Genomic DNA, 27527 nt, shown 5'->3' with positions numbered 1-27527 from the left:
CTTGCAATATCACTAACACAGTTTCTTTTTTCCACTACCTTGTTAAATGGAAGACACCCTTCTCTTTTATTTGAAACATTGGTTTTCTTCAGCTCCCTATATTTCCTCTAAAAGTCCTTAGGCATTTTTCTTAATAGAACTCTGTGCCTCAGCTACTGCACCTCATAGGTAACCGTATAAGAAGAGTGTGGTACATCTGATATGACTCCTGTGTGTCTCTGATCTGACACAGCCCTGTAATGCTGTTGGGATGTGATTGCTACATAGCAGTCAGCACCGAGCTAGCACAACACTGGGGGGAAATCTTAGAGGCTGCAACAAGAATGCAGCAACATTGGGAAGAAGGCAAAATGTGAGTAAAGAAATGGAAAGACTGAAATGGAATATTAACAGTAAATACACGCGAGAAAAAATATCAGAGGGTGAAGGCTCCCACTCTCTGCAGACGTTGGAAACAGATACTGACAATGATAATAGATGATTTTTTTCTTTTGTAATACAAAAGAATGTATGTAAGAAAAATGAGGTAGGAAAATGAAAACGAAGAATTAACAAATGCACCTGAAAATGTGAAAGGTGTTGGACTGGCATCATTCCAGTGGCAAGAGAGGAATCATTAACTTGAGCTACTTAGTATTCATATCAGGGCAAAACCATAGAAAACTACAGAATGGAAAAAAAAATTCTGCACTGGTCTAATGGGTAACTATAAATAATTTAAAGCAACTTCTATGTTATCTTTTACAAATCAGTGGACAACTGATTACGCTGTTACGTAGTTTTATCACAGCTACCTCCTTTTATCAGAAAATGGTGGGGGTTTTTAAGCTAATGCACATTTCTTTGACCACTCCTATTTTGGTTGTTCAGTTTCTCTCTAGGGAAAAAGAGTTGTCATGTTCATTGCTTGATACTGCTGCTATTCAGATCTGGTTTTACATTAATTCTTCTCAGTTTGTCACTCACCTGTGATTAATCAAGCAGAAACTAAGAAATAAAATTATGTATTTTGTAAAGGTGAGCTAAGGTTTCAGTAACTGTGAAACTGTGGGTAGGAACACTGTGACAGACTGTCAGGAATTCCAACTTGGTCTAGTTCTAGCTCCTTTAGTGGAGTTATGCTGAACCATATTTTCTGAGAATCTGAATTTTAAGTATCCTTGCTATGTTCTTCATAATACAGTGTAATCTCTGTAGGAGTAATACCTTGGGAAATTTTTGCTTTGGTCAACATCTGAAATGAAAATTATGTCATTAGCTGTGAGTTGTCTCCCAGGGCAAAAATACACACAGTTATTACTTGAGACCAGGAAAAAAAATTGCAATATTCTCCTTATTTTAATATTTTACTAGATGATGATAATGGCAAATTAGAAATTACTTCTGAGTTCCAACTTCATTTTAACATTTAGGATATCTGCCTGCTGCACATTTAATATGATTTCCAATTACAGCAATATGTGAGATATCTCAGTATTTGAGGTCCCTCACAACAGGCCCATGGGACAGGAAAATGCAATTTCTGTGCAAATGCAAACAGAGCTATAGACTGTTCTCCCCAGGGAAGTATGTGATTTATACATGTATATATATAGAAAATATAGATATGTATGTCATATATATGTGTGTGTGTGTATATCTATAAACTCCATCCAGATGTGTTTAAGTCCAGAATATGTCTCTGATGCATGAACCATAATCCTTGATCCTGTATCCTGAAATGTCAAATGATACTCTCAAAAAATATATTAAAATTCATTATACTCTTGACATGTTACTAAAATGTTCCTTTAGGGTATGACTTGTTTGAATAGAAGTACAAGAAATAAACTAAGCATTTATTTACTTACATATTGCCCAGAGTTCTATAGATTTATGAAGAAAGCAGATCTGGAGTGCTGCATTGCACAATTTCATAACGCTGCAGTTAGATTTTCACTTGTATTTACAGACTGGCTCATTTTAAAATCTATTCAAGCACTGGAAAATCATAAATATGCAGCTCCACAAATCTGGAGGTCAGGTTCCTGTGACTGTAATACATAGCTTCTTTTGGCAAAGATCTCCAATTTAGGGTCAAACTCTGCTTGCTTTTCTCACGTTAGATTTAGGATGGAAACACATGAGTGAACGAGCAGGTTTTGTCACAGTATTGTACGGCTGCACAGTGCTGACTGCTCCAAACATGAGCAAAAAATGTACTGAAGTTGTAATTTAAGAGGGGTAGAATATGACAGTATTTGGTAGAAATACTTCGAAGGGGTGTATCAGCACGTTCATGGTTTCATAGGAAATCTAGCTGAAATATGCTTGATATATGGCTATTTATCCCTCCTTACCAGAACTTCTGAAGGCTCGTAGTTGAAGCTTCATTTTTACTCCTCTAATAATATTAGAAATTTTAAATAAAACGAGTCAACACATATAAAAGCTGGTATCAGTCATAGCACCTGCCGTTTCTGATCGTAAGTGCAATTAAGAATCACCCCTTTACTTTAAATCCAGAGGCGAGCATGACTGAGAAGCTGCAAAGTGGACGTCACGGTACCATCAATGCTCTGTAACTCTCTTGTGATGGGACACAGGAGAGCTGCCACTAGCATAGTCATTGATTTTTGAAGATTCTCTTTCCTGCAGCCAACAAAGCATGAGAACCCCCTCCCCCACTAAAAAACTGGAACACGTAGCAGTGCTGTGTTCAGGGCATGACTGAACATTTGAACAGCTGAAGTGGCACCACTTCATCACTGGCACTGTTGCCAAAAGGTTTGTATATCACATCGTAACCCCAGGAAGGAATTTCTGTACAGCTGGAAATTGCATGTGGAAAAGCAAAGGCAAAGTGAACTTTGCCTATCTCCCAGCCTTCTCCCCCAGATATTAACCAAACACAAAGATTTAAAAAATGGAAATGCTCTTAGGTGTTCAGCATTTGCCTAGATCCATAAACATCTTGAGGTAACTGAGAGCAAAATGTGTGGGGTTTAGATATTATCTATCCAAAGGACCTATATATATCTACTCCCTTTAATTTCATTATAATACCCTAAGAATTAATACCAGAAATAGTTCCATTATCATATAATCCCCTAAGAATTAATACCAAAGATAGTGACGGCAGAATGAACAAATTGGAGAGAAGCTTGGGATACCTCATCCCTCATGTCTTGGGGCTGAAATGAGCCATATTGCCATGTCTCCTATAGCAAAGAGGACTTTCATAGCTGAGAGGCCAGGCAGGAGTCTTGAAATTTCTGTGCAGCAGTCTTGAGGTCTATCCAGACACAGATGGTTGAAGGACTCAAAAGGTGTTATTCCAAGTAACACAGTCCTATGTCTATCCACCATGGCTTTTAATCAGGATTGTGACTTGTTTATCCTCTATTTTGTTGTCCCACCCTCTATTCAGGGCTGTTCAGAGAAGTTGTGTAATAAAACAGAAGAGTTGGTTTGGCTCCAGCTGGTCCTGGTGCCTGTTATCCAGTGTGGGTTTGGTTTAGTTGTGGGCACAACACTTGGGACACAATGAGAGAGAAACTCAAAATAGCTCAGAAGCTTTTGAAGAGCTGAACATTTTATTTACTAGTTAGTTACCACTGCAAATAAAATTTTTAGTACCCAAAATGAGATTAGTTTATCTCTCTGCTGGGAAATTTGTAGCATGCTCCTTTGACTTAAACTGATAGACTCTAAATTTTCTAATAAGCTTCGCTTTTTTGAAAATCAACTGTCTAAAAACAGCAACATGTGAAAGCAAACCAACCCTTCTTATTTTCCCTGTAGGTATAGGCAGAATCCTATCTCCAAACAGCGTTAAAGAAAGTTTTCGATGCCACTTTTCTATTCTTGTTAGTTCAGCATAGCCAACAGTAAAGGCCTTGTTGACATTAGGCAAATGTGCAATGATGCAGCAAAATCAATTTAGTCACACTGAAGCAAATCCCTCACACAGATGTAATGCCTGTGTGCAAAGTAGGGCATTTCTGAATATATGCAATATTTAAAATGAAGTGAAAGAGAGAAATCCTATTCCTCCCAACTGATTCCTTAATGTAATTCATGTAGATGCCCCTGAAAGCCTAAGTTGAAAGAAAGGGACTTTCTGGTCAAAAATAAGGGTTTGTTAGGAGTTAGTGTTGATCGGGAAGGAATATTATGACCTTTAAATTGCAAGCCGCAGAGGCTTAACAGACAGAATAATACTTTAAAAAATGCCCTTTATCTTTAAAGTGAGTATATTTGACCTTAAAATCACTAGGAAAAGAAACATGTGATTGCATAACTGCATTATATGGTTACTTTTCAGAAGAGAAGTGAAAATTAATGTGTTTTTGGTCCTGGGCTGGTTTTAGTAATTTAATGTGATCTGCTGTCAACAAGAGGGAAAACAAACCTCTGATGCTCAATAAGACTAAGAAGAGAACAAAATGTACCTACTGTGGGTATTTAAAGTTCTCTGGGCAAAAAATGGCACAGCCTGTGAAGGCATTATTGAAAAACAGGTGGGGTCAGCAAGGGAGGTGACAGTAGGAATACCAGTAATGAGGTAATGACCATCTTCCTTTGCAGTCCGCAGAGGTTTGGGGATTTTTTTTTTCTTTCTCTTTTTTTAAATAAAAATGCTTTAGAAAACTGTAAGGTTGAAGTAAAAGTTTTAGCAATTTTGTAAGTGTCTTTTCCTCCTTTTGGAGGAAAAAAGTTCCAGATACTTCATGTGGCAGTATATAATTTATTTAACATAGTAATAAATGAAATATCAAAATCCAAACAAAATACATGTATTGAAAGCATAGTTTTTAATCAAATCCAGACTATGTTGCAATACTTTTCTTTAAAACTATTTTAAATTTGGGGAAACTCTTTCCCAGTCTGAATGGAAGTGCACGTTCTGAAACCTGGGAACCTTTTTGTTAAGAGAATCTTTGATTCTCCTTGCAGCTAAAGACTCATGCTAGGGAAGTGAAAAGATATCATGCAGGGCTTATTTTCCATGTGCATTCACCTACTACCTGACTGTTAAAGCAGCATTTTTCCTCCTCCATTCTCCCTCAAAAGGAAGACTATGAAGTCCGTTTTCAGGAAGGAAGTCAGGGCAGAATCTCACTGTGGTAGATTACAGTCTCCCAGCAGAGCCAGGTGACTTGAGGAAATGCTGTTTTGTTCATACCTTACCAGGAGCTGGCAGTGCTTCATTTTGCTCTAGCAACAATGCTAACAAAAACCTGAGTAGGAAACCCTCATGAGATAAGGAATCACAGAATATGCTGAGTTGGGAGGCACCCACAAGGATCGTTGAGACAGGGCAAGGGAAGTGCTTAGGCAGGTAGGGAGCAAAGCAATCAATTATTACTGAATTTCAAAGCTACAGGCAATACAACTATACCCCCTGCTTTATAATTACTGAGATTCATCAACAGAAGCTGTGGCCCCCACTGGGCAATTCCCAAGTTCCTTGAAATGAGTCTAATACCCAATGAGGTTACTTGTGCTGCTGCAGAAAGATATTTCTGGCCTTTTATGTGTTAGAAAAGAAACTGAATATGACAGATTTGGAGCTGGCCTGTGATAATTTAGGAATATGGTCTGTTGGCCTGATTATTTGGTTGAATATCTGGGTTTAACTCATCAGAGGTTAGCTTGCAGTTGCATTCTTAAATTATCAGAGCTGATTTGTGCTTGTTACCCTGGGGTGCCCCACTTCCATTGATGCTGCACAGCCAGGGAGCACAGGGACTTTGAAGGGGAAGAGGTTAAATTTTGAACCACAGCATCTCTATATGGACAGGCCTAGCATCCTACTCATCCCTAGGAGAGACACAGGGTTCCAAAGGTCCACTGGGAATTAGAGATGCTACCTGTGTCTGATAAAACAAGTGGATAGAGCACTGTTGGGAGACATTAACTGGGATATGTTCGTGTATCTCTAGGCTGTTTCCATGTGTTTATGGTACTTTCTACGATAGTGAACCCTAAAAAATATCTTTTGGAAGAAAAAGAGTTTGTGAATACCACAGTCATTTTCATCATTTTTTATCTAATACTGGGCATTCAGAACTGGCGTGTTGCCTCTCCATTTAGGCAAGCTCCTTTTCACTGAAAGGAAATCTAACAGGATGAACCCAGGGTTAATTTACAAAAGCAGAGTGTCTTCTCTGACCATGAGACCAATAGGAAACGGTGCAGAGGTGATGTTATTCCATAGTTTACAGTGAAGGCATGCTGGGTGGAGAACTGGAAATATGACATGGCAGCTGGCCCACTCCAGAGTGCTGGATCCAGCCTTATCTCTGGTGAGCTTCCAGCTGAAACTGGTAAAGTGAATCTCTTCTCAGTTGTGAAAGTGTCAGTTGTTATTTGCCAGGTGCTGGAGAAATATTTTATTTGGCTAAAGAGCATATATAATAGGACACAAAAAAGGTTTCCAAGAAACCATCCTCCAGCCTGGAAGAAAAGTTTTATGTGTGTGTCTGTGTATGTTAGGTGAGTGAAGTATAGAAAACAGAAAGTTGGGAATCCTAAGAAAATTACCTGAACCTGAGGTTTCTCTCACCCTCTCCTTACTGAAAGGAAAAGTAGTAGTTTACTATAGCTTGATGGGTTCTTGATTGTGGCCAAAAGGCAGCCTACAGATCTAAGCCGTATTCTAGATTAATTCCTAATTCAACCATAAGAGCTAGTGAGGCACTATGCTCAATCATTGGTTGTTCCAGATGTTTTAGTATGTAAAGTTCTCCTTCTTCACTGTTGCTGGAAAGGTTAATATATTACATTTCCCTAACCATGAATTCCTAATGCATTTATCTTGCTTCCAGTGAACATATTTTATATTTTACAGATTTCGCTCAGCAGGAAAACCAACCATATATTAAGATGTCCATTTCTCAAAAGAACACAGACCAGTAAATTCTGTATATTCATCCTCCCAGTGACTGCTTCATGTTGCTGTAATACAGCCTGGCCAAAAAGCTGCCAGATCTACATCCTGGATGACTTCTGTGGCAAAAGCATTTTTTAATGACACATGTGGAGTACTGAGTCTCCTCCCCACCTCCTTCACTGTTGCCACATAAAGGTTAAATTGAGCTGTCACACTGCAAAGCCCCGTGGCTTTATTTTGGTCTGTAAAAAAAAAAACTTTGGAAAGAGACTCTTTAGTGTCACATGGCTGCTTTAAGAGGAGGAAGTGCACATGTTGAGGTTTAGGGGCAATCTGGGAAGGGTTGCATTTGTAAGCCCAAGTGACTGACTGCTAGAAAATCTAGAAATACAGGGAAGAGACAAACTGAACCAGGGACAAAAGGAGGAAATTAGAGCCAGCAAATAAATTCTAAGTGCAAGGAGCTTCTAGTTATGAGATCTCCATTGAGAAGTTCTTCAGTGCAGCTGGCAGCCATTTCTTTCTGCAGCTGAAGTTTCTGAATGATAACATTTTGTGGAGTATATCACAGGAATGTAGATTACAAATGGTAAAGATCTAGATTGCAGCCACAAAGTGTATATCTGAACAGAAGGCAAAATGCTTCTGGAATTTGCTTTAAATGGGATGTCCAGAAGAAGCAGAGGATGTAGTAAAACTCACAAATTGTGAACAGAGGTAACGAGTAGCAGAGCAAGCTTTGAAGTTCTTGTGAGTGTGGAAGAGGGAAGCAACCTCAGCTTCTGGATGTTTCCTGTAGCTAGTCATCTTGATTTCTAGCTATCATCTTGTCACCATCTTCATTCTTTCTTCATTGGTTTGACTCATTCCAGTGAAACGCTGGAGAGCCCAAAAAGTTGTCTTCTCAGAAACTACACAAAACCATCAGATGTTTTCAGACTAAAGCAGGTACAGCACATATTGCCTCGTTGAGGGCTTGTCTACGTGACCTTTTCCAACAGCTCCAAGCCAGCTCTGCCTGTGTTCCCCGGTGGCCAGGATTGTGTAGCTGTGGCCAAAAGCTGTGCACCCAAGTGACTATAACGGGATGCCACTTCTTTCACGGATCGTTGTCACATTTTGTCTAAACAATGTGGTTACATTTAAAAGCTTTTTCCCTCACTCCCTTGTCTTCACGTACTGAATGATTAGTTATCTCAGGGTGGTTTTTTCTGTTCCTCCATTTAGTTCGTCCTTTTAGTTCCTGTCCCATGTACTCCTAATACGATGCTACCACTAACGGGAAGGCTCTACATTTAAATTCAAATTATGCAAGTTCAAACTTTCATTTTAAATCAGATGATGTTCAGATGCCACGCAACTACAGATTTTACAGCACAGTTTGAGCGAGCTTTGCAAACATCCCTGCAAACAAATTTTGCAGGAAACATAATCCTATTATTTTACTAATCTTTGGGACACTGCCTCAGGGGATCATCTTTTGCAACGAAGCGTCTGCTCAGTTCCTTCACAGGGTGATCTTTGTACCATTACACAGTATTGCTATTTTCCTGTGTTGACATCTGTTAGAGAAATAGTTTATACTAGTTACAGAAGCCACCTAGTTTGATGATCTTATGACTTGCTATTACTCCTCACAAATGTATTACTTACCGGGTTTCTGATCATGCTTGCTCCTAATACTAATCAACCATTCTCCAGTTGTTGCCTGTTCCCCAACAGACCCTTTCTAATGTCGTTTTTGATAATTTTCACCTTGCAGAACCTGTACTACTCTCCCTAACTTTAATTCCAGAACCCATTACATCATTCACACTTGCATGCTCTCAGCCTGTTAGCTCCTGTCACAATGGATTGTTAGCACATCATCATAGGGCGTTGGATAGCCAAACCGGTGGGGGGCAGGAAAGAGAACTACAAGGCTTTATCCTACCACTTGGCGACTCTTAGAAAAGAGACAGAGGTAGCTGAACTGCAAGACAGAAGGTGTACTTCAGGAGACTGCTTCTGGAGGCATTTTTTCCCTATGTGTTGGCAGGTCAAGGGTTGAGAATGCATGGCTTGTCTCCTCCACTGATAGTCAGAGAATGACATTTCCCTCTTAACAATTCCTTGTAAAGCCAAATCCGTTCCTCATCCCCAAAACAACCTGTAGTATCGTTCTCCTGTTATCATGATAAATTATGCATGTGAGACATGCTGAATCATGACAATGCTCCTGTACACAATTGTTCCTTGTGCTGAAGAAATTCATATTTTGTCATGTACAGCTTTTTTTATGGTCCTATTTATTATGGGACCGATGTTAGGGTCTTGATGAAATTGCAAGGAAGTGGGAAGTATACTAGCTGCTCTGGGAATTTAAGCACAGACATCTGGAGTATTCTGAGGAGCTTGGATCAGTTTATGGTTGACCAATGTGTAGGCAATGCTCTGTGTCTGCATGCATACTTCACAGAATCTCACAGAATCATAGAACAGTTTGGGTTGGAAGAGACCTTAAATATTATCTGCTTCCACCCCACCCTACCATGGGCACATCACCTTCCACTAGACCAGGTTGCTCAAACTCTTGTCCTGATAGATAACACAGAGAACAGAAATTTTCAGTTTCCCTGAAGTTGCTGGATAGAGCTTAAAGACCAACTAACAAGAAAAGATAAAAGAATGTAAAAGTGTGCACACAGGATGATAAATGTAGCTGGAACCAGTAGATAAACAGATAATGAGGAATATAGTGGCTTTTTTGGCACACTTATGTAACAAGAGGCAACAGCGCATGCCCCAACAGAAGTTCAAGGAAAGGTCATCTGTAACATTGGGGGCACTCAGTGAGCACGACCACCTAAGACCCCTTCAGACAACCCTCTAGGACCATTAAAGGACTTCCAGTAGGAGGCAGCTGCATGCGAATTCTATGAAAAGTGATGTTGATGTATTAGGCAGGAAGTACACTGTAATCAATATGTATGATCATGATGGAATAAATACCTTGTTGTACCTTCAGGACACACATCAGATTAATGGAGCTATCTTTCTGATGTGTCCGGTGCAGTAATAAAGAATGTCTGCTGTTTCATACTCAAAATTGTGTTAGAAAGTTTGTTTTCTAGCTGATTTCAGTATCAGTCCAACATTGCCTTGAACACTTCCAGGGATGGGGCATTCACAAATTCTCTGGGCAGCCTGTTCCAATGTCTCACCAGAACAATACTTAAGGCCTTTGATTAAATAAAATGTTGTGTTTAAACCAGAATTGTACTTTCCTATTGTATCTTTTTAATGGTACCAATCACCAGTTAGCTTCAGTCAGGTACCATGGCCGCATGTGGTGGTATTGCTGTGATCCACCAAGCCAAGCACGGGCCAAAACTTACGGATTCCCACCTGCACACAGGGCAGGGAGAACGGCAACCTCTTTTAATGCCCTGTCCAAGGGACAAAGGTCTTTCACAGAATCACAGAATGGGTCAAGTTGGAAGGGACAACAATGGTTATCTGGCCCAACCTCCCGTTCTCAATCATGGTCATTCTAGAGCACACGGCACAGGATTGTGTCCAGACGGTTCTTGAGCATCTCCAGTGAGGGAGATTCCATACCCTCTCTGGGCAACCTGTTCCAGAGCACGGTCACCCGCACAGCAAAGAAGTTTTTCCTCATATTCAAGAGGAACTTCCCGCCCTTCGCCTCACCCGGACAGAGCCAGCTTGCCACCCAGCCGAGAGAGGGCGGTCACTGACGGCGGGGAGAAGGCGGTGCTCCCAGGACGGGGCGGGGCTGGCGGGGCGGGGCGGGGCTCCGCGGCCGCCGGGCCGGTTCCTGCGGGGCGGGCGGGGCAGCGCTCGCCGCACGTAGCGGGGGCGGGGGCGCGGTCCCGGCGGGGCGGGGCGGGGCGGGGCGCGGGCGGCCGTTGGCGGCGGGCGCGGCGGGGCGGCCGCTGCCGGGGCGGGCACACAAACACCGCGCGGGGCGGGGGCCGGGAGGCGGTGGCGGCGCGGGCGGGAAGCGGCGGGGCTGCCCCGCCTCTCTTCGGCTCTCCGGCGGCGGCCGGCGCAGGACAATGGAAGAGGTGGCAGCGGCGGTAGCAGCCGCGGCGGTGGCGGGGGGGCCGTGCCCGGCGGAGCGACCGGGGGCAGCGGCGGCGGCGCTGAGCGGGGAGAACGAGGCCGAGAGCCGGCAGGGCCCGGCGGAGCGCGGCGGGGACGCGGCCCCGCTCAACCTGTTGGACACTTGCGGTGTGTGCGGCCAGCCCATCCAGAGCCGGCGGCCCAAGCTGCTGCCCTGCCTGCACTCGGTGTGCCAGCGCTGCCTGCCGCAGCCCGACCGGTACCTCATGCTGCCCCCCGTCCTGACCCTCGCGGCCGCCGCCGCCCCCAAGGAGCCGCCACCGGCGGCGCCTCCCTCCTCGCCCGTCTCTTCGCCGGCCTCACCCCTGCACTGCACGCCCGGTAAGTGGCCCTTCTGCCGTACCCCCCCTTGCCTGCCTGGCCCGTGGGCGCCTGGCTAAGGGCTGCTGCCCCCTCCACCCCGCAACCCGGAGGCCTGTGAGTCGCGATTGGTGCGGGGAACGGGGAGCTGTCGCGACCGGGTGCTGTGGGCGGGGTGCGGGTGGCCGGCCGCGGAGCTGCTGGGGCACGGAGCTGTCGGGACGGGCTGTGCTCGCTGCTCGCCAGCGCCAAGGCTGGCGGCGGGGTTGTGCTTTGGTTTGGTTTGTTTTAATCGTTATTTTTTAAATTTCCCACCTCGGAGGGAAGGCAGAACTATTGTGCTTTCCCAGGACCTCTCTGTGTTGATGGAGAGGAGCGGTGAGAGCCGGGCCCCGCTCCCCGCGCCGGGCCGTGTGTGCGGGGCCGGGCAGCCCTTCTCGAGGGAGCCGGGAGGCTTTGGCCCCTGGCCGGCGGAAAACCTGAACACGGGCTGATAACAGGGGCACAAAAACGTAGCGAGAAAACAGACTTTTTTTGAGTGACGTTTGGAGTGTGGAGCGCGGCCGGAGGGGAGTCCTGCAGGTGTCATCCACCGTGCGCGGCGCTCGGCCGGGAGCGATCCCGCGCCTGGGCGGGGACCGGGGCGGCCGAGCAATAATAACAACACTTGTCCGCGCGATGGGCAGCCTGGATGGCTCTGCTAATGCATTCATGCACCACTTACTTGCTAATTGCCTTGCCGAAGGGAGAATGCCACGAGGAAGTTTTGTTAAGCTCATATACTGACATAGTAGCCTGTGTCAGTGTATTTGAAAAGTGCATATCGCTGTAGAAGATGTGGAATAAACTCCTCCAGTTTGAAACTACTTTCCTAATGTTTTTGATTTTTTTTTTCTCTAGCCCTCTTAGGCTAGTGATCTAATGGATCACTTAGTTTTGTTAAAGGCAATTTTATCTTAGAAAAAAGTGCGAACACTCATCCTGTAGTGGAAGCTGGTCAAGGTCTTAGAAAAACTTGAATAGAAGAGAGGAAGTGTGATGGAATGAGCTAATCCATAGGTAATAGAGGTTGTTCTCACTGGGATGTGTAGTGGGGGCTCAAGGGAAAAGTAGTAGCTCCAGGTTGACCGTTCTTAAGTCCTTTAAATGTATCTAGGAAAATTTCACCGCCCTGCCAGAGTTCTGACCAAGAGATTACAACTTGAATATGCAAAGTGTTTGCAGCAATTCGTAACGGAAATGCCCTCTTGAGAGAAAGGAATATTTGGGACAGTTAGAGATTTGCTTCAGAATATCGGAGAAATTCCCAAGTATGTTAACAGGATATGCTGAGCCTCTTCATCTGTGCGATTGTCTGTGTTAGTATATTCATTCAGTCTTTAATTTAAGCATGTAATGTATGTCATAGTCAGACTGCCTAATCAAAAGTTACAGAATGGGAAAATCTCTGAGACCTAAAGCCTATATACTTAAGCTTAGTTGATTTACGGCATGTTATGGCTCATGCCTATGAGTAGAAATGGGAAATTCTGCATGGGAGGAACAGAAAAACACAGACTCTGCAGTATGATGAGGTATTTCGAGATTAGATACTTGGAAATAGGAAAGAGGGCATAGATACAAGCTCTGGAGTTCACAACGTAGTTTAAGAGGTGATATCATCATCATTGTCGTTTGAGATTTGAGGTCATGAACAGCACAGGTCCATTCCCAGATGCTCCATATAAATATAGCAGAAATAGGGATCTGTAGCTGAATGAGGAATGAGATGTATGATAAGAATGAAAAGATTAGTGCTGTTCAAACATCTGCTTGATAATGAATCATAGCAACAGTAAACTTGTAGCTCTCTTCCCTCCTTTTGATTGTGAGTTGGTTCTGTATGAATGACTTTCACACTACATACTCCTCCTCATTCTACACATACTGCACTTTTGGTGACAGTTATTTCTACCCTGTTGACTTATGCTTCCATACTACAGTTCATTGTCCAGTGGGACATTTTTTATATCTTGTCATGTGTTTGCCCTGGTTAAAGTGACAGGGACTGTATATTAGCTAGCTATGGCTGAACCTGGTGATGTGCATTGTCTACTTTCTGTTTTCCAACTGGTACAAAAAAAGCTGTGAACTTGAAGTTAGGATTGGGAAAAAAACTCACCTGTTATTGTCTAAAACTGATTATATAGAGGAAATTTGTTACAGTTGGAGGGGTTCTTAAAATCTCACAACATGGAAGGAAGGACAAAGCAGTGCAAAACTGTCAGCTCTTCTGGTAATATGTTGTGCAAAATGCTTATGAAAAATGACATGAAGAAATAAACTGAGGAGTATAAACTTAGAAAGTTGGATAACAAATAACTCTTATGATGTAAATTATGAAATTACCGTGACTAAACTGAAGAAATAAACAGCAAGGAACCTGTCTGCACTGGAAGGAATGTCCTAAGGAAGGAGCACAATCAAATTGCAAACTAGGAAATGTCCTGAGAGATAAGCAGGCAGACTGCTTATGCACGTGTGCTGAGCGCTAAGATGCTGCACAAAAAGAAGCTTGAAGAAAGTCCCTCTTGAACAAAAGAGAGGATGTGATTTGAAAAGTGCTTCACCAAACCAGGCTTGAGTGTTGTATCAGTACTGAAATTAGTTGAGAAACAGGTAGCTAAAGAGGTGGAGTTTAAAGTATAATCTGGAGTTACTTTTTGTCTTCATCAAACTGTTTCCAAGAAGAAACATTTGTTCAGTTCAGTAGAATATGGTGTGCCTTCAACTTTCAACACACAGGCAAATTTATTTGGGAAAATGTTGGCTCTCTTTATGTAAAGATTCTAACAACTAATTAGGGAGCTGTGAAAGAAAAGACTTCAAGCTTAAAGATGTAGAGTGAATTAAGAATTCTGGAGTTGCTCACTTGAATACAAGATTCAGCATGGATAACCAGCAGACAAGTGGCAAGACATGCAGAGGAGTTTCATGTGATGAATGTTAGCCAGTATTCCTCCTGCAAAGGCAAACTGGTGGAAAGGCCAGTTGGCATGGATATATTGTATGCTGCCACATGCACTCAGTTTTGAAGAAGAATAGCTTCTATAGAAAAGAAAACCTGGAGTTTCTGATTTCTGTACTGTTCCTGAAGTTGGAGGTGTTGAAGAATCATCAGTGTGTCAGACACCAGTAATTTTAGCATTGGAGAGTTCACTGCTTGCTTTCCAAATGTCCAGTGGCAGCTTATTTGCTATAGGTGGTAATTTTGGTGTTGCATTGCCAAAAAATGTGTTGTCAGACAGAACATTATGAACTTCAGGGAGTGCTGCAAGAGCAGCTCTGTAAATGTGACACCCACTTGTGAGCAAGTATCTACAGACACCTCTACTAACTATTTGGCTAAGTTCATGGGGGTTTTCTTTTTGTTTCTCAAATGGCCATTCTTTACTATCCAGTTGTGTGAGTTACAACTGATGCATACAAAAAAAGGCTGTCATTAGAAGTCTGCCATTTGCCCAAATTTTGTCTAAGGTGCACTTCAGTGAGTGAGTAGTAGCCTGTACTTAAAGGGTAGTATCTGTACTGTGGAGACCCTCATGGTACTCTTCTGGAATTTTCAAATGTGAAACAGGTGCATGAAAGCTGCAAAGTTAGAGATTGAGATTCTATTCCTTTTCAAAACTTTTTAAGTTGCAAGTATCCTTGTTTGTTCTTTATCATAAATCTGTACACGAAATAGACTTGGAAGTGGTGCGCGGAAATACTTGTGAATGGAGCTGCATATAAAAGTTTTATGCAGGTATCATCACAAAATCTTGCTAGGGTCAATGCCAAAACAGTAGAGGGAAACATTTTTTTTCTGTAACTCCTCTGTAGCAAAGCTGCTAGCAAGCAAACTTACATGAAGCTGTTAGAAGCTTATAATGTTTGGACAATCCCCTGATCTAAATTCTTGGGGAGTGTCCAGACTAACATTTCAAATATGTTCAATACATGCTGTTAAGTAAGGAATAAATGCTTCAGACTTACTAAACAAGGATTTCAGAGATGTTTATGTTTGAGGTCATTACTTTCCAGAAATACTTGCTTAGCAATACAGTTTAAAGTTCTCTAATGATGGAATGAAGACCTTACCCTTGGCATCCCCTCATATGTGGATGACATCTGCTTTTTTATTATGTCCCACAGTCAGTCCTTTTACAGATAGCTTCAAATTCTTTCAGATTCTCATCTGATCTTTGTATCTGGACTTTCATCACTTCATTTGACCTTGAAAATACAGCTTTTGACATCAACTTAGATTTTGTTACTTGTCTCTTTTGTTACTTTCCTCTTTTAGTTGGATAGTGATTGGGATCCTTATTAGTTAGTTTGAAGGATATAATAGCTTCATTTGAGGTTTCTTATGGTGAAGTTCAATTTTTCTTCCACGCCTTGGTAGTCCAAGAAGACTTAAGATTATTTTTCTACATCTGCTGCTACAAATGATTATTTTCATTTCATCCTTGATATTCCCACTTGCTTAAAGTGAATTCTTTCCATCTTTGCCATTACAAAGAGCCCATGTTTTAGTTGTGTGGCTATACACTCACACTTTCACAAACATCTATGCATCCTTTTCACAAGGATCATGTTGTTTCTGCTGTAGTGCATCAAGAAGTGAATTAACCTCCAGCATAAGGAGATGTGGGAGTGCTAATGTTTGGAAATAGTGTATGTTACAGGAGTATGTATAGGAAAGACATGTCTAGTTTTCATGTTTTAGATGAAACAAAACATCATGTTTTGGATGAAACATTTTCATGTTCTGATTTCTAGTTATGGTTTTGTGCTTATTTTGAATTGAAAATTCCCAGAGCCCCAGAGATTGCGTATGTGAAATGCATTTAGCATTGTTACAGGTGAAATACAGTATTACTGTGTTGATAGCCTGTAACGCACAAATCTCTTGGTTAAAAAGTCACTAAGCTAGTAAAAGCTTAAGATACTAATGAATGAACTACCTAGAGAAAGTTCTAACTTTTCTAGTTATAATACCCTTCTTTTAGAGAAAAGTATGCTCTCGAGAGATGTACAATGGGATGATACTTACTGTACAAGTATAATTTGAAGTAGGGATATATTTGCCAAAAAATTCTGCTTTCTTTTCTACCAGGAATTCCATAAAAATCTGGAGGCCTGCCTGTGCAGCCTTTATTAAGGTAGACAACTGCATGTTGTAGAAATAAGCTTGAATCATGCTTGCTCCGATATATGATTAATATAAGTATGTAATAGATGTTTATTATCTTAGGTATATATGCAGAATAGTGTTTCCAGGGTAATTTGGATGCATTTATGTTCTTGCGTCTTTCACTCATAGAAAGTAGGAGATGGAAAAGCTGAAGCCATCAGGAACATCAGATGAGTGTTAAAACAACTGCAGTTGCCAAGCTCATTCCAACTGGAAGCCTTACAGAAATTAAGCTGTACAAGTTATCAAAATAGCTGTATCATTGTGTGAAACTTCTTTTCAGACAAAGATTTCTATCCTCAGAGGCCAACCTAGCTCTGTTTCGATACAAAATCAGCTTAATAATGTCTCTGGTAAGCAATTAGTACTTTTAGCAGGGGAAAAGAACCCTAGATCATAAGGTGAAAGGATCATTAGGAAAGCAAATACGTATTAATGTATTAAAAATTCTCAGGTCTATGTCTAATTGAAAGTGTGTTGGGTTGTTTTAATGCTTATAATAGAGCAATCTCTTAAGAAAATGTCTTGTCTGAAGAGCAAGGGAAAATAGTGGTGTATATGTTCATGAAGAGGCAAGTGGAAGAACGAGTGTCTTCTTTGTGGGCTAGCTCATTCCTAGGAGGAATGTCCTGAAGAACTACTCAGTTATGCAGCAGGCTTTTAGGTTGGTCTGCTGAATTCCGTGTGTACTACAAAGTGACTTCATGCAGTTTGTTAAATTTGAGAAAGAAATTTTGCTGAAACTCTTGATTCCAAAGGTAGTGTTGTTAAAGAAACTTGTCTTTTGAACAGGAAAATCTTTATGCCAGTATTGTGTGTGTTAAGATGCTGTAGGAGGAATTTCCATATTATTTAGTGGAATTTCCCAGTAACGGTAAACTTGTAAAGCTGGTATTTTGCCTGTTGTATCTAATCTAAAAACAAGTCAGGGGAAAACCAAAAGGAACTTAAGGTGAATTCTAAATAGGACTGTATTTCAGGATGAGTAACTGACTAGATTAAAAAATCCATTATTTCTGAAATTGGAAATTTAGACTTTTAAAAGGTTTTTGCAGTAAAATGAAATACTTTAATACAGTAGTGCAGTGGTTTGACCTTGGATGGATGCCAGATTCCCACCAAAGCTGCTCTGTCACTCCATTTCGCAACTGGAAATGGGAGAGAAAATATAAGAAAAGGCTCATGGGTCAAGATAAGGACGGGGGAATCACTCAGCAATTATCATCATGGGCAAAACAGACTTAGTTTGGGGAAATTAATTGAATTTATGACCAATCATAATCTGAGTAGGATGATGAGAAGAAAAAGCAAACTTAAAAAAACCTTTCCCCCACCCCTCCCTCATTCCCAGGCTTAACTGTATGCTCAATTCACTCCCTCCTCCCCCCTCAGTGGTGCAGGAAGACAGGAATGGGGGTTGTGATCAGTTTGTCACATGGTGTTTCTGCTGCTCCAGTGTGGGGTCCCTTTGATGGGAGACAGCCTTCCACAAACTTTTCCAATGTGAATCCTTCCCACGGGCTGCAGTTGTTTGCACACTGCTTCAGCATGGGTCATTTCCACAGGGTGCAACCCTTCAGGAACAGACTGCTCCACTGTGGGTCCCTCATGGGATCCCAAGCCCTGCCAGCAAGCCTGTTCCGGTGTGGGCTCCTCTCTCCGTAGATCCACAGGTCCTGCCAGGAGCCTGCTCCAGCATGGGTTTCCCATGGGGTCACAGCCTCCTTCAGGCATCCACCTGCTCCAGCACAGGATTCTCCATGGGCTGAAGATGGGTATCTGGCCTCCATAACACACTGGTCAGGCAGGGTTCTTCAGGTGCGTATGGCTGGAAGTGTGGCTTGTGGGCCAGTGTAGATGATCCCTCTGAACTGTTAATAGTATCAAAATCTTCTATTGGACTTACTAATTTTTATTTAACTTCTATGTGCTGTAACAGTTTTATGAAGCATTCTTTTTTCTTTGGCAAATTTAAAGGTCACAGAAAAATTCTTTTCATAGAAAAATTCCAGTGATGCTTTTAAAATTTACCTCAGCAATTAGGTAGCTATGGAGTTGTGTAGTGTTTAAAGTATGTACTTGCAGTTCAAATGTGCTTTGAAGGCATCAGTGCCATAGTTGAACTGACCAAATTATCTACTTTTTTACCTACTGGCCAGAGAGTATGTATAAAACCATAAATGTTTACCATCAAAGAAAGCATGAAACAGTTGTGTGAAGTAAGAAAATGACACCATTTTTAATAGGAAACAGTCTTGTAAAATCAGCTAAGAAACTGAAGGTTGAGCCGAGGAATGTCCCTAATTACTTGATACTGTCTCTCCAGTGATTTAAGTAAATGCTTAGTTGAAGCTTTTATGTGGGAGAAAATTGCATATTACTTTACATACATTACTAACATGATAGAGGACTGATGTTGAACAAGCTTTCTAGTTATTTTTGAAGTTTATCAGTGGGCTGTGGGAAAAAGGATGACGGTAAGCAAGGCTCAGCTCTTTGAACTGCACTCATGGGTTTTGAGGGCCCTTGTTTGTAACATGGTTTTGGGTCATGGAGACGTACTCATTTCAAAAAAGAAATCTGCAACTCTAGTGCTGAGTCCTCTGTAAGAGGGAGTACATGGACAGGGGAGCTAAGCCATTTGCCTTCTGAATGTAGAAAGATTTCTGCTTCTGATTAATAACAAGTTGCCACAGGCAACTTTCTATTAAAATGGAGAGTTCCCCTTTCAACTGTAGTCCCTCAAGTGAACATAGTCCAATTTGAATAAAACAAGACTGTAGTGCAAATACCCTTTGAACTAAAGCGATTGCCTAATTTGAAAAGTGGCTGTATAATTTTCCCAATGAGCTGACACATCTGTCTGTATTGTAGCATGTAAAAAAGAAATGGGACTATTTTCACACACATGTTGACTTAGAAAACCCCCTGTATTTTCTAGGATGTCTGCTTGAGGTCAGAAGGCATTTAATAAAACTTACTTGATCGGCTTCATTAATTTCTAGGCATGTGCTGTAGAGTCTGAGCGTGGTCAAGGATGTGTGGAGCTGAAGTTTGTTGACCTAATGCTATAATCCAGCCCTCATGCAAGTTCATATTGTGCTTAGGCAGTTGCTGCTGAACCTGCTATGTCAGGGTACTTGTAACACTGATGCTCTTAGGGGAGGGAATGCTGGCAGCTGCACAGGGAATGAGTAGGTGGAAAGAAAGAGGGAGAGAGCTGCAGCACTGCTGGGACTGGAGAATGAGACATTTAAAGTGGGAGCAAGGTTCTAATTTTAAGTGCTAGGTGCAGTGCCTTGATAAAACAGCCCAGCACCAACAAGTCTGTTACTAGAAATAAGCAGTATGCAAAATTGTCCTGAACAGCAAAAGTGTGGATTGAAATACTTATTTTTTTCTAACCTGGTCTCTGCTGTAAAATGAGTAAACTAGTTGCTGAAGTGATGTAGGAGTGTAAATTACATGCTTTCCTCATCAGTTGGTTTAAGGAGAAGGGGTAGTAGCTTTGAATCATCCTTGTCTTTGGAGAAACTTCTGTGACTTGTAACTATTGTTTCAACAGTTTTCAAGTAAAAGTTGAAATTCATAGCATTGCCCAGCTAACAGTAGAACAGAACATCGTTTTAGTCTGAGGACAGTAGAACAGAACAGCCCAGCTTTGGAGAAATGGATAAAGAATGTAACTTAGGCAAACAGAAGTCATGCAAAAGGCAAGTAGGATGCCAGCTCAGCTCTGCAAGGCTGACAAAGCAGAAGTTATAGAAAACAATGATATTGTGCTTACTCAAAAGTGGAGGTCGAGGAACAGCCACCTGAAAAGGACACTGGACATTGAAGACCACTGAAGAAGACCCCCAAAGAACCATGTAAGGACTCCTGATAAGGAGTATGACTATGTCAAATAAAGTAATATGTATGCATCAGGTAAGGGGGGATAGCTAGTAAGTATGTCATCAGTGTGTATGATGAAAAACTCTGTTTACCTGATGCTCAGGGCACTTGGTTAGAGGAAGAATCTTTCAAGTGACCAGTGCACTGCAATAAAGAGTGCTTGCTTTCTAATACTCTAAACTCTTGTTAGAAAGTTTCTATCTGGCTGATTTCAGTATCACAGCCTCAAAGTGCTAAATTAAGGTAGCAGGCAACTCATCAGTTATAAACTGAGATAAAGACAATCTGTTTAGCAGACAAGCTTTGTTGAATGAATGTAGAGCTATGTAGTGATGAGTAGTGTCCCATAACAGGGCCTCAGTAATGGCTAAATGTCTGGGAACTTTGAAACCCTGGGGGTATCATTCCTCTGGATTAGATTTATCTCTTTTGGGTGTTTGCAGATTCCTACCTTTTCTTGCTTTCAGCACTCAATAGTTCTGTTCCTTATTTGCTTTTGTCTTGTTTGGGGGCTTTCCATCGCACATAAGCAGCTATTGTTCTCACTTGTTTTAACCTATGGACTGTTTGTTGAACTTAACCAACTACAGACTACTTGGCCTTCAATTGTTCAGTTTTCTCTTCCCATTGGGAGTAGGGAGAAGGGACTGTGAAGGTATAACCCACTGGCTAGCATATCTTGGAAATCACTGAATTTAGAGTACTTAGATTTAGTTTAATCATCTGTTAAAGGAACTTTATCTCTTTTGAGAGGTTCTAAACTTTTCCTCAGTCCCTTCTCTATGCAAGAAACTCCAACGTGTTCATGTGTTCAGAGTCCATGTGTTAAATGTTGTCTAAGTATTACCTCAAAACAGAGACATAGAATTCTTTCCTTGGATAAACATAGGTGGTGTTCAGATAGTTTATCTGAACGGGAGTCCAGAGCTACTAGCAGCTCTTTCTTCAAATATTGCACTCCAAGTTGTTAAATAGAATGTTTATTTTCTGCTTCATAGCAAAGGCAGAGTCCAGTGTTGTGAAAGAGTTCAGAAGTTTCTGGAGTGGAACATGTGAGAGGACCTGTTGTCTTCCCAGATCTAGCAGTGAAGTTTAAACAAAAAATGAAACAAAACAAAAACCCCTGGTTTTATCTTGTTTGTCATAACTCCTGTCTATACCATAAGAATGACTTGCAAGTATTGCTTTTATCACTAAGTAAATAACTATTTGATACATAGACTTTTGGCACTGGCACCATAGGTAAAATTGTGTGCATCTTGATGGATTGTGCAGGGAGACAGGACTCTGTTGCCTTTTGCTTTTCAGAAATGGCCTTACAGCTGGACTAGATACAAGTTAGAAGCAAAGCCATGGTTTGTGGTAGTTTGTGTCTTTTAGATTATCACAGCCATTGACACTCAACAGGGAGAATGATCTCACTTCAAAATAATGAGTCTAGAAGCTGTTTTGGCAAAATGAAGATGACCTTATATATAAAGTTGCGTATATATATATACATGTGTATATATATATGGATATCCCAAATGGATTCAGCTGACAGTCCTCTTTGCTGCGTTCCACCCTTTGTGCAAGAGCTGAATGTAATCTGGATTCTTTAAGAGGCTAAATGCTAATCTTGCATCCTTTAAAAGTCCATTTAGCAACAGTATTATTGTATTCTGTTCCAATCTGATTGTATGTATTGTGTGGGTTTTTTTTCTTTTTCCCTGCTCCCAGTTTCACTGAGATGAGGTCAGATTTAATATAGTTTCTTTGGCTGCCTTTTGACTGATACAAATTTTTGAGAGTATAGTGTAGGTGTTGTGAGCTGCAGGATGTCTGACTCAAAACTTTTGCCAGAATCACTGTTGTTCTGGCTTAAAGTTGTGGCTGTTTGTTTTTGCTTTTCATTTGTCATTATGCCAGACAACTAGACTAAGAACCACAATGTCATGGTGGAACCCTTGCGAATATTCCTTAAAAATAAAGTAGGAATAGAAGTACAGTCCTAGTTCCTTCCCAAACCGGTATTGGATGCTAAGTGTAATATTTTCAGAACTTCATTATCAATCCTTTGAGGCAGTATGGTACCTCAAAGGAAGAAGGTGGAAAAAGATTGAGTGAGTCTAAAGGACAGAAGGTAAATAAATGGCACTTAAGAAGGCCAGTTTTGGTAGAAGATGAATTTTCTTAAGCCTCATTCTTAGTACCGGGAGGGTCATGCTGGGAAAGTGCCTTTGAAGAAGCTCTTCTTTAGTTCTGAGAAAATGGGGGAAACCATAGGAAGATTAGATTTCTTCAGTGGATGTGGATGTTCATTCACATCAGCCAACGGGGTCTGGCTCATGGTTCAGTTATCTACTGCAGATTACAGCAACAGAAGGAGATACACCATGGGAACATAAGTACTATCACTGCTGGCTCTGTAACCTGCTGTTTTCTGAAAGCTGTGGGGCAGCTGTTAGAAATCCCTGTTGTTCTTATTTGATCAATTAGTGCATCTCTTCAACCCAGAAGGAATGTGTTTTATTAGTTACATTCAGTAATTTTCATATTAATGCAGTGTCAGTTGAGAAGATAACACTGCTTCTTAATTAATGCTGGTTCTTGAAGGCTGCATAACCATGTGTGAATCTCACAATGCATATATTGCTCCAGCTTGGTAGTCTTAAAGCTGTGTGGAGTCTGGAAAAAGCTGGGCACCTTGCTTTTTGAACCCTTACAGTGGTGCTGTGGAATACTGGCCATATGTAAGAGAAGACTATAAAGTGAGCTGGCTTTTTATTCCTGAGCATCTACACCCAAAAGGCAATCCCTGTAACTTGCAGGGATATTTGGAGGATATTCTCCTCTCTTAATGACTGGTTTTAGAATATTGGAAGAATTCTTGCAATTGAAGCGGATGCCCAGTAATGGATAAGCATATTAGTGTAGTTACTGGAAAGAAGTGGATGTTTTTAAGGTGTGATTCATCTGACCAAGTGTAAACATCTGCTTTAACAATGAGACCACTCATGACCTAACTATTACCTAGGTCTGCAATGACTGTGAAGGGAACTTTGTGTAACATTTAGATGAATCCCACGGAAGGTGTTAAAACTTGGCAACACTGCAAAGAAACTTTATCCATCTTTCAGGTGCAAAATTTTACTCTATGGAGTCACCATAATAAATCAGTATTAGTTTTGTGCTGCCATTAAGAGTGGCTTTTTCGTAGATGCAAAAATCCTGCCTGTGACAAGCTTTATTGTTGAATAGCTTTTAAATATAACAAGGAGTCAGAATAGACTAGATTTGGGAGTCTTGGGTTGTATTACTTAAATAAATTAAATGGCTTGGAGCCTTACATTTTTATTCCATTAATAGTGTCTTGCAGAGCACTCAGACTTACCTGATGTAAACTGCAGGAAATCGGTATCTTTATTGTTTTCTCTTATTAGAGTGAGAATTTTCATCAAATATTTTTTTTTTTTTACTTTTCATTGTCTCTGTCCCTATCCAAGAGCAAGCTTTAAAAAAATAAATCTAGAAAATTTGAAAATACTGCCAGGTTAAAGTATTCGTTGTATAACAGATTTAATTGCAGCACAGATTCAAAATGTACCTTTTAAAATGTTCAGAATTTATTGATTAATACATAAATTCCTCCTTCTTGCTGTTGGGGATTGAAGTGTTGGGCAGTATACTTGGATGGTAAATGTGCTATTACCATACTGTTATTGAAGAATATGTTGAAGAGACATTAATTAGTAAAAAATCTCTTCTTAGTAACAATCAGCCTTTTTTTCTCTCTCCACCCTCTCACCAAACAAAATAACTTAAACAAAGGCAGAGCCTATTATTTTAAATCAGCACATTATTTCTATGTACTTTTGAACATCCATTCCCCACACATATATTTTACAGATAAAGTTGATGGAGTTTTCTATTATATTTTTGCATCACTGTAATCTGTATTTTGAGATAGTTTGAAGGAAACATAATAGAAGTATTGATGACTTCTGAACTCTGTCCTTGAGGATAACCTCAAAATAAATATCCCTATAGCAGAATATGGACAGACGCAGTGAACACTGTAGTTAACAAGTTGATGGCTTTGAATTATGACACTTTAGCGATTTTAACCAAGTTTTCCTGTGGAGCTACAGACTGCAGTTTGTTTGGGTGCAAAGAGCTCTGTGCCTCAATGGTGTTTTCCAACAGGAATTTAAAATCACAATATCAAAAATACATGGCATTGAATAGGCAGGTAAGTTGAAATTCAAGTGTCTGAACTAGAATATCTTCTGCCATTTCTGAATTTTTGCAATGCCTGTAGTATTTTAAAAAGGGCTGGTAGGTGTACTGTACAATCCACAGGAGCCCTATTTCCTTCTGGAATAGTAGCTGGAAGCCAAGCAGGATATTATCCTCAAATTAGGTATGTCTATTTAGGCACCTAAATTGCTCCCCTGAGGCAAGTGGCTGGAAAAATGAGGGCCAAGAGGGTTGTTTGCCAAGTCTCATGGGTAGTTTCCAGTTACTGAGTGGCGAACATACTGAGAATGGAAGGAGACTTGTGAAGGAACAGGTTGCAAGGATGCATCTGAGCACTTGAAGGAGAGCTAGTCAAAGGTCTTGAATTGTGTTATCATTCCTGTTTGGATGACATTTATACTGAAATATTCTTACTAAAGCCTGTTACATACTGTTATTCCCACTGCTGCTTCTAACTTGGTTCCCTTAATATGATCCAGATTCTTAGAAGTTATTTTTTGAGGCTTTTTTAACCTTCACATCTGCTCAGTGTTGATGGGATCATTAAGGTAGCTGGGGCTAAACAGAAGAAGTGGGCAAAACACTCAAGAGTGTCACATGTTGGAGTATAGTTTTCATCCTTTCAACAAAGAATTAGGAAGAACCAACTCTTTCAGTGCCTGAGAAGGGCTTGGTTCTTCGGGGTGTGACTGGCTCTTAACTGTCCAAATGATGCTCTGCTAACCTGCTATTTTTATAACTATGATTTCTGGGAATAGATGCATTGTACTGCAACTACTGAACTAACAGCTGGTGGTAGATAAGAACTCGAAAAGATGAAGACCAGAGTATGAAATGTAGTGCTACAAAGAAATTATTATTAGCTGTGTTGTGCTCTAAGGCAGGGTCCATCTTCATACCAGAGATGCTGGCAACAAAATTTTTTTATCCCACTCATCTTTTTTTTTATAATTAGTAATAACATGTTAACATGCTGCTATTTATGGAGAAAGGTACTAATTTCCTTGTTCCAGAAACACATGGATACAAAGGACTTGAGCACTGTTGGCAAGATCTTAAGAGTGTCTGCAAAATGGTATTTCAGTAGAATGTATAAATCTAGACAGCATTAAACCCACTTTCACAATGTTATTTCAAAATTAAATATTTGGCTGATCAGAGAAAATGATGCAAGAATATCACAGAATCTTAAAAATCCTTGCATGTTGTATGTCTGAATTCATTACATACCATTTGGAAATACTTGACAATTTCAGGACTTGAAAGAATGTATTTTAATTTTGATGAAAGAAATGCTCATCACAGTCAGCAGTGACAATTGGCTTAATTGTTGGCAGCTTCTGCATCATCGTTTAAGCACGTTCATTGCAAGACAGTGAGACTTTTTGTTCATCATCTTGTATTTAAACACTGTCTATCCCACAATAACAGTGTTTCCTTTTGTTAACACTATGACACTTCTTGTAATTGTGTTGTTGAAGAAAACGCATTGGACAGCTTCGGACATGAATGTAAACTCTCCCATCAGAATTTCTGAAGGTATTCAGGAGTGGCCAGAGAGTCAATCCTTGAAAATTTACAGTTTTGAAGTCTTAACACACGCTATCTAAAATGTTTGAAGATGGGGCACGTATAGCAAAAACAATGAACCATTTCACAGAGCAGCTGAAATATTTTAATTCAGCTCTGCAGTGCTTTCCAAGAAAAGTCAATGTACTGCAGCATAAAAACTGGCCTGTAACACTCTTTCGGAGGGGGGATTACAGCTAATAGTCTTTGTCTGGTCTTCATTTATTTGCATTTTAAATGATTTTAAATAATTTTAATTAACAGCTAATTAATTATAATTTTAATAAACTTTTTGCTAGATTGGTGGTTGGTTGGAGTGTTTATATCTTGGCAGTAGTTGCCAGTTTTCCCTTGAGATGTGCCTGCTTATTGGTTTAACCTATCCCCTCTACTAGCAGCAGCAGGCTGTCACAACTAGATGGGAGCAGCTTTTTCTGGAACAAACTGGTTTGAAGAAGTTGCCAATTTTGCAGCACCAGTAGTGGCTTAATGAGAAGCAAGAGGAAAGCAGTAATTATTTTAAAAATTGATTCAGACGTTATTGCACATGATACTGCCTCTCAAATTAAGTTTTCTAAGTGTTTGTTCTTAACTGGGAAACATGACCTGTGTAAATATAACTAGCTTACCCTCAAACCCATGCATTTTAATGAAAAGGCTTGCAAGTGGTATCTATAGAAAGAGCAAGAGGAGAAAAGAATCTGTAGCTCACAGTTGAAACACCCTAATTTTCTGTGTAGTTATGTTAAAAATCTTATAGCTGGTGCTGCCTTCAATCTGACGTACCTTTTATTAGTTTTAACTAGTGTGCCCATGTTTTAAACATTTTAACTGCATGTGTAACTTGCTGTTAATATTTTTTGTTCTGAAATCTGTACAGTTAGAATCTCAAGCAAAACATCTGTAAAACTGGGAAAGATTGCTGTACGAAACCCTAATTATTTATTCTGTAATGACTATGTCGTTGCAGGTAAAATTGCCAGTTGCTTCTGAGCACTCTATTTAATAAAAAGAGCTCTCTTTCAGAAAACTAGTGGGTTTTTTGACTGATTTGATCTGAAGACAGGGAACTATTAAGGTCTCTTTTTTTAGTAAGGCACTTTGCATCTACAAATAAAAATACCCTCTTGGATCTACAAATGATCATCCAGTGGCTTTATTAAATTGGCTCTGAAACCTGTTTGCAACAGTGAAGACAAAAATGAGCCAAAATTGGGGCAAACCAGAGCAGTCTCCTCCTGGTGTCTCAGGATGCTTCAGTAGTCTTGGATGTACTCCCAGGAAACTGAGATTTGAGTTGGA

At 40.7% G+C, this 27527-nt stretch overlaps 1 protein-coding gene across 1 annotated transcript in view; it reads left to right on the top strand.

Annotated features, from left to right (window-relative positions):
- Positions 1-10923: 10923 nt before the first annotated feature.
- The window catches only part of LOC116442463 (transcription intermediary factor 1-alpha-like), a 58683-nt gene continuing 42079 nt past the window's right edge, over positions 10924-27527 (top strand). Inside the window, exon 1 of the mRNA XM_032105491.1 lies at positions 10924-11326. Coding sequence (XP_031961382.1) covers positions 10939-11326 — 388 coding nt within the window. The 5' untranslated portion in view covers positions 10924-10938. The remainder of the gene's footprint in view (positions 11327-27527) is intronic.

This window comes from Corvus moneduloides, chromosome 4, assembly GCF_009650955.1.
Source record: "Corvus moneduloides isolate bCorMon1 chromosome 4, bCorMon1.pri, whole genome shotgun sequence".
Classification (NCBI taxonomy): Eukaryota; Metazoa; Chordata; class Aves; order Passeriformes; family Corvidae; genus Corvus; species Corvus moneduloides.
The sequence above is the reverse complement of the archived record's forward strand: the minus strand, read 5'-3'. Positions and strand labels throughout refer to the sequence as shown.